Source organism: Bremia lactucae, linkage group LG9 (genome assembly GCF_004359215.1).
Source record: "Bremia lactucae strain SF5 linkage group LG9, whole genome shotgun sequence".
NCBI lineage: Eukaryota > Oomycota > Peronosporomycetes > Peronosporales > Peronosporaceae > Bremia > Bremia lactucae.
Genome location: NC_090618.1, coordinates 2,402,217 through 2,410,344, shown reverse-complemented (window position 1 = coordinate 2,410,344; position 8,128 = coordinate 2,402,217). Strand labels below are relative to the sequence as shown.

At 42.1% G+C, this 8,128-nt stretch overlaps 1 protein-coding gene across 1 annotated transcript; it reads right to left on the bottom strand.

Annotated features, from left to right (window-relative positions):
* Positions 1-2,892: 2,892 nt before the first annotated feature.
* On the bottom strand, positions 2,893-3,156 carry CCR75_006778 (uncharacterized protein; the record flags this gene model as incomplete). The annotated part of the gene is made up of 1 exon (XM_067964846.1): positions 2,893-3,156. One exon carries the CDS (start codon positions 3,154-3,156, stop codon positions 2,893-2,895), a length of 264 nt encoding a protein of 87 aa, XP_067819512.1.
* Between the last annotated feature and the right edge of the window lie 4,972 nt (positions 3,157-8,128).

The window sequence follows — 8,128 nt, the reverse complement described above, 5'->3', positions numbered from 1 at the left end:
TAAACGAGGCCATTTAGATGGAGGGGGCATCTTTGGAATGCCACCCGTCACATAGCCACGTTCTAAACGACTGGCTTGTGACACCGACTGAGCACGTTCACGTGTCGTCGGCGGAGCTTTAGGCTCCGAATCCTCTATGTCAAAACCATTATGAATTATGGTCTGAGCATAAGGCGTTCTGGTTATACCCAACGGAGAAGCGGCTGCGCCTTTATGGGCAGAGCTCTCATTACCTTTTGCTGCGCTTTCCAGCGCAGTCGACGGGACAGCATTCGTAAATGATGCTGTCTCCATGTTGTGAGCCCTGAGAGAAGTTTGAATGGGCAATAATACCGCATCATCATTCCTCATGAGCTCGTTGTCCGCATCACTACTATGAGGTGACGGCAACGGTGTCGACTCATTGTAGTCGACAATGAGCGACGGATCAACATCCTCACTGTTAAAGTGGGATGGATCCTTTAGCCCTGTTAACGCGACAGCCGCAGTGGCTGTCTGCGTTCCGACTAAGGCATTAGACGCGGCCGGCGAATTAACGCGGCGCGTGCGCTTAGTGCGAGGTTGAGTGGGCGTCTTCGCAGACGACCCACCAACGTGGCCCCTTTTTGGTGGCATCTTGGGCGCCGTGTATGCAAACACGTGCGCTAGTGTGATCGAGTGAATTACGGCGCGTAAAGCTGCTCGCAATTCAGCTCTCCTCTTTGACGAATTTAAAAATGTAAATTCGTTGTTAAAGAGGGGGATGGTGTAACGGGCTAAAGTTGCCCCTATGTTACACAGTCCCCGTTAAGTACACTTGGTGTACTTAAGGGGATGGTCAATTACTAAATAATAGTAATTAGACCCAACACTTGGGTGTGGTGCACATTTGTGACCAACCCTTGTGGATGTGATGCACATGGGTGCATTCACATTAGGAGGGATGACGCCTAGCGTCATCCATGATGACGGCTAGCGTCATCCGTTACGCGAGGTATCTATAAAGATACGCTCGCAATACATATTAAATGACATCGATAGAGATATCATTTTAATTTGTAAAAATAGGTATTTGTATTTAATTCTATTTAATATAAATCAGTCTGAAAACTACTTCCTACTTGGTAAGGGCGCACGAGGAGACGGATTACCGCTCCCGTGACGACACTTAACCAGAGTTCTTAGTGTGTTGGGTGAGGTCGCTAACGCGCCCACCACAACTACCTCAATGCACGCAAGAGAAGCAGGTTTAACCGCTTCCTCGCTGTGCTAGGGTGTGTGCCTAAGTAGAGCGTGGCCGCATTACGACGTGCCCGCCTACAAGGAAGACCACAGCAGTTTCTAACTCAGCCTTTTCGTGCTGGTTGTCGGTGCTGCCTGTATTGTTGATTTAACCTATCTTTGGGATTGTAACGTGTACGCTAGCGATTTTGGTAGCTGCAGAGAAAAATTAGGTAGCGGCGCGATAAAAATATTTCGTCATTGTTTGTCGTGCAATTTTATTCGCTACTATGATGTGTTAGCTATTTATTCTCTCTATCGCTCCTGTCCACTCAATTAATCGCTTATGTGCCTAAACAATTCGTCCGACATACAACAAGCCTCAGCCGCTACTTCAATTACTCTTGCAGAATGCCACTGACGACTATGTCCAATAGCAAGGCATTACAAACGGACTTATTGAATTAGCCAAGTTTGATGTAATCCACATGAAATTTTGCATTGTTGATCTACATCGCTATAATAGGCATCCCCTCAAGCTTTACCAACTTTTCTTTTTTGGTTGTTCCTGGCATAAAGGTGCGTCGTTTACACGTTCTTACGACAATTCACGTTCACTGTTATTAATGATGTTAAACGATGCGATATTGCCGGGTTTAATGCAAGAGCGAAAGAGCAATTTAATATTATCGTTCAGAGCTCTAGAGAAATTGACGGTTTTCTTGAGAGGCACATTCTCTATGGCCTATAACGCGACATTGTAAGCGCCTTCAGGCTCAGCATGTGTCAATCTTGGCAGCAAACGACTATGACGTTGATGATTAACGTGATATATAAAGGCGTTGCCAGCAAAAGTTCTCGAGCTTTCCCACATTTTTTGAAAAGGCCAATATATGGCACAAGACGATTGTTCATGTATGACGGCATGTGGGGAATTGTAAGTCGATTAAAAAGCAATTGAAAAGACAAAATACATAGTAGATGCAAAGCTGTAATTTCTTGTACTTATCTATGGAGGTGACGTGCCGGAAATCAATAAGACTTGTTGGACGGCATTAATTCATCAAATATAATTGTGACATTGCCACTGTAATGCAACGATATATGGCAATGGCATGTATTGCTCTCTTTGTACTATGTGCGGAGTAATTTTGACTTTTTCAGGTGTTCTCGATGGTTATGATACTGGCGACAGTGAAGCAGATGCGGAGGATTTCAACTTTATATAATGTACCACCATAATAGAAGCAGTTGTAGCTCGTCAGCAATTGTTCAATCCTGCCGAGGCGCGTGGAGAACCAGCAATTTGATCAAGTCAGCAAAATGGCCTCTCGCGACATCCAAGCGCTTTGTGGCTTTAGCAGGTGCACTTTTCATCCGGTTAGAAGTGGTCGCCCTGGCTCAAGAGATTCTACGGCAATGGCAAACGGTGACACCAGTGGTCAACCAGAAGCAACAACTATTTGTACGACGAAATTGAACGAGTTGTTTGTGAAAGCAGCTATTAAAATGCAATAACTGCTAAGTTTGAGGAAACAACAAAATGAAATCATGGTAACATAAAAGTACTCGGCTTCACTATTAGCACGAGTGTATTGGTGCTCGTCATGACATATCTATTGTTCAGAATTTGCTTCACAAGCACGTGCGGAAACACATTTATTTATGGATGGGCTCTTGATGGTTATGGGACTAGTGTAGTGAAGCGTACGCAGTGGATGCTTCTACGTTGTTATTGATTTGATTAGCTGATACGGTTAGTGTGAACCAGTACCAATAATTCGGATGGTGATGTCCTTCGTACTTGCAAGCTGTCGTTAAAGGTCGGCAATATGTCATATAAGCGCTTCCTTCTGGATTGCCCATTTTCCATGCGAGAATAGATCCTTCAATGATTCGATTTGTTTCAATGTCACAATTTGAAGACAGCACGTCAGCTGATTTTGTCGGTGCCATTCCTTCGTGTCTTACAAATCTGGTTATATCCATATTAAAGAATCCATTGTCGACAAAGGTCTCATTTTCTTGGGCTGCATCGCGAAGACGGACACGACGAAATGTTATTTTTGGGTCTCATTAATGTTGTTTGGAAAATTTGCGAAACATATCCTGCATGTATTGATGCTTAAAGAAAATGATTTTGAGTACATTAAGCATAAGTAACGTAAGTAAGCGACTTAGACGACCCAAAGTGCTTTCGTGTTTCGATGTTTGTGGCTTCGTGGAGTCTTCTGTATCAAGTTACTGGTATGTCCCATGGTTGGCGTATTTACCTCGTGAAAATAACTTCCGGGTTGCTGTTCAATGATCATTGCACCTTGTTATCCTGTCAAAATCTTGCATGAGCTCTTCGAGTTATCAGCAGCAAGTTGTTGAGCCATCTCGAGTAAAACTTGCGCATTCAATTCGAATTTCACGTTGTTCTTTCATATTAGTTTGAATGGCGGTGTAATACAGGTAAATTGTTTGATAATTTGCCTTGTGGTTATATGTGTAGAGGCTGAATTTGAAATGGCGGAATTTTTTTGTAGCGAAGTATAATTTCTTTTAATTGACTTGGGTCTTATTGGGATTGGACGAGCGTTTGACCGAGTACTTTTGCTATTTGCAGTAATGACTTCCAAAAAGCTACGAACGGTAAATTTTAAAGAATTCGCAATTGGAATACTCATATAAATTATAATACCTCGCACCTTTCTGCATCGCTCACTTAGCGCCCCAGCTAGCACACATTGTGGGAAGATAGCAGAGCTATGCGCACTGCTGAGTCCGAAAAGCACTTTATGAGCCGGTAGAGTTTCTGCGAGGCGATTGGAACCAAGTGCACCGACTGAAATAAAAAATTAGTGTTGAACCATTCAACAAACTGACAAAACATCGCATTCGGGTTGGCAACTGAGTAAGGGACAGATTGTTTAGGCGATTGTCGGATTCGCACCACTGTGTCGTAGAGGCTGGGCTAGATAAATTAAACAAGGCTTGGTTATTTTAAAGCGTACGTAGCATTTGTGGAAGACGAGAACGAATATTTGGAAAGCAAACAGGATTATAAAAAGTAATGATTAGAGTGCAAGAGTGGCAGAACTCGAGCCAGAAAGTGAGTTCACCGCAAGATCGAGCAGCTTAAAAGACGGAATTCAAGATGTCGTATTTTGTTGAGACTCTTTCGAATAATGCTTTTAAATATCCCGATTGTGATTCATGAAATTTGTCAAGAGTTCACCCCCGAGCGTGCAAGTCGATGGAATTGCACGGAGTTTATCTCAATTTGAATTTATGTTGATTATACAGTTTTTTCGTCGTGTTTGGTTGGTATTTATTACGAGTACAATCGATGCTGACAATGTGGTCTTTACGTGACAACCTGCACCAATTGTAGTGGCTTTTTAACGCTGAACAAGACATTTGATGGTTAAGGCTGGTCTTGAAATGGTAAGATTTTCATAGCAAAGGAATGTGTGCAACTATAGGCTCTGGTCTTCTTGTCGTGTGAGGTTTGTTGTAGTTTCAACAGCGTTTAATAAAGTGTCTGGTTTCATATTCCATTTCATTTAGGAACCAACGCCTTTAATTTTCTAATGAAAAGATCGACTGGCAGAAAAAAAAAAGCGCTAGCAATGCAATCGACGAGTTGAATTGTAGATGACATGGTGCCTATGGTAACTCGAAAGAATTTGGAGCGATTATACTAAAACCCAGGGGGGTGTCGCCAATTAATGAGAATGACACAATTTGTGATTTCCATTTTTGTTTGGGTGAATTTGATGCATGGGACCAAGATTGTGCTAGACAAAGTTTGTACGATATCAATGTTCGCATAATATTACTTTCCCATATTGCGGATAGATTGAGAAGATGTACAATGCCATCGTCACTCACGCGAAGTAGTATTTATACGACTGACAAAGTAAAACTTTTAGTTGCATTGAAGTCGAAATTGTATATCCATCATTATTCTTGGATTACGAAAGACGCAATGATGCTAATCGATGCGTTAGATTATCCCAGCTATAGATGTAGACGGGCACGTCGCAATGCGGCCACGTTCTACTTAGCACACACCCTAGTATAGCGAGGAAGCGGTTTGCACCTGCTTCTAGGTGTAGCAATTATGATGGAGTTCGGAAGTGGATGTGAACAAATATTTAATCGTTTAACTAGGCAAACAATCAAGTTGGCTATTAGAGGTTGTTCTGCTAGTGTATAAAGCCGTAGTTGAACCACATGGGATCGCCACGTAGAGCTCTTATTAGAGCTATGGATTACTAGCAGCTGAAGTTGACCAGTATATGCTGTCGATATACTGCCGAAAGTTGCCGAGAAGACGCAGAAAAGTTGGAAATATAAGCATGTCATCCACGCAGGTATAAATACCGAATACTTGATAGTGACACGTCGACATTTAGTCGCATGGCTAGATAATAATAGATTAGAGAGCTGTGAATGTAGATCACACACTTGTACAATTGAAGCCCCATCAAGATTTTAAAATGAAAGATCCACGAGATTGCACACGACGCTGCTTTATTACGCGAGAATAGGTTGCAGAGCTGTATGCTCGGCTCTTCTTTCCCGTAAAGGTACAATGCACATGCTGAAAACACACGATCTTGAGGTGTGTCAAGCGCAGGTAATCGAGAAGATTATTGCACCAAGCTTTCTCTCTCTGAGAACATTTTGATGTCGTTGTTTCGCAATGTTTAGTTTAGTTTCGAGACCAGTCGATTTATTCGCTCGATTTCTGTCGAGTTTGTGCATTCCTTGTCATCACTTGCGTTCTATAGCTGTTTCTTTCGAAGTTGCCGACTTTAAATGAATTTGCAATTTCATTTCGTTAAACGAAAAGAGAGAGACCGATATTTAAATGACAATATATTGCTGCAACATTTTTAGCTAAACATGTATTGGTGGTTCGGAAAATATTTGGCCAGAAAATCGTGCCACATTGTAAGCTGCTCCAAATTGATCGCTGACTCGACATTTTCTGGAGTCATGTGGGATGCCACATTGACGAGGAATGCGTTCCTGTCGATATTGTACAGTTCATATGCTCGCACGATGGGTTCTACGGTTTCAGAAAATAGTAATTTTCTGGGGTCCTCGTCAAATTGCGCTTGAACAGATTTATAATCTACATTGTTTGCCACCCAACGCTGAAATTGAGCTACTTGTAAGTCAACCATAGTGTTTGATTTTTTTACCACAATTGCGTTTTGGATCGCTTTCGCTAATAGCAAATCCCACCCCCCCACGTCGCCATTCGCGACAAGTCGCATTTTATTTTCTTCTCGTGATTGAAGAGCGATGTACTTCGCGAAAATTTCCAGTAATGGAATCGAAGGCGACTGTGTTTTTGCACTTATTTCACGCATGATTTTTAAGATAGCTGTACCTTCATTTTCATCAACCCAAAATGCTACCAGCTCGCCCAAAAGTTGCTGTCTCCATATCTTGTTAGTATTGCCGGGTACATCCAGTAATGCTATCAGCTCTTCATCACCGTAAACACCCCTTAAAGCTTGTATCTTAATCACCTTGTCGTGTGGGAAACGTAATTGTAAGACAGTGGACCATCTGACGTACGCAGTAGTTTCGAACAAATTTTCCTGGTTTTCTTTGGCTTCGGCTATCAATGCAATTAACTCATTAGATACTTCCTTTCTGATATCGTTGTCATTGATCTCATAATTGAGAGACGAGTAGTATTCCTTGTACAGGACTAAAGTGTCTGCTAGAGATTCTTTATGTATATCAACCTTTCCATCAGAACTTAATTGCCCAATAAGTTTCTCGATGCGGTCAACAGTACAACCACCTGCCCTCCACCGCTTAAATACACCCAGCTCGTAATTATTGATTGGTTCTTCGCTAGCTTTGATATGCCCGGTAATGTCCAAACGAAACTTATTTGCCACGAGATTGTCCAAAGATAGGATGTCAATTAAATCAGAGTCCGTAATCGTAGGCTTTTTTAGCATAATGTCAATGTATTTTGCCATTGCGTTCAGCGAATACATATTATTTTCCCGATTAGCAAAAAAGCCAGTTCGTGGACTAGCAAGTATATCTTTGGCCCAAATACCCATCAGCTCTTCCAAAAGATACTGGCTCGTGGGAGTTAAAGCACTGTCTTGCGAAGTCAGAAATGAGAATAATCCGTCATCCGTGTAAATATGGCGGAGCACTTTTGTCACAATTGCCTGGTCGTTCGGGAACTTAGCAAGCAAGTTTTCCGACCAATCTTGGAACTGCCTCGATGCTAGCAAATTTTTCGGGCTCAGAACAGAAGCCATTTCGATATATTGAGATACCGCATCGTCATACACCGTGAACGCGTTCAAAAAATTGTTGTATAGTGCGCTGCCCGTTCCATAAAATTCGGCCTCAATGAAGTTGTTGCGCATCAAATCAATGTTCACTCTATTACTTTGCCAGATTTTGAATTGATCAATTTGAAAGCTAGTCGCAATTGATGACTGTTCATGATCAAACGGAGTCTTGGCTGCTTGCAGCAACATTGCCAATCGTACCTGGCCGATATTTTCTTCAAGATCAATAATCAATTGCGGAGTATCGTGATTTAAACTCTTCAAGTACCTCATAAAGACGCCCAGCACTAGAATATTGGCTTCACTAGGGTCAATGCTATTCAGTTGTAACATGATAGCAAAGTCTGCCGGATGAATGTTTTCTTTGACGGCGTTTGCAATAAGCTCGTCCACAAGCTGTTTGCTCCTAGTATACCCGGCATTTTTGGGTAGAGCCATTAAAAAGATCATGTCTAAATAATTTTCGCCAAAGTCTGTGAGCTGAACTTTTTCGAAAAAAATATCTCGCATCTCACGGGATATCATTGTGATGGTCTTGCTCGACTCTTGATTTGGCTTCACAGGCAAATTCTTCACACCTTGGCTTAACATATCAAGAT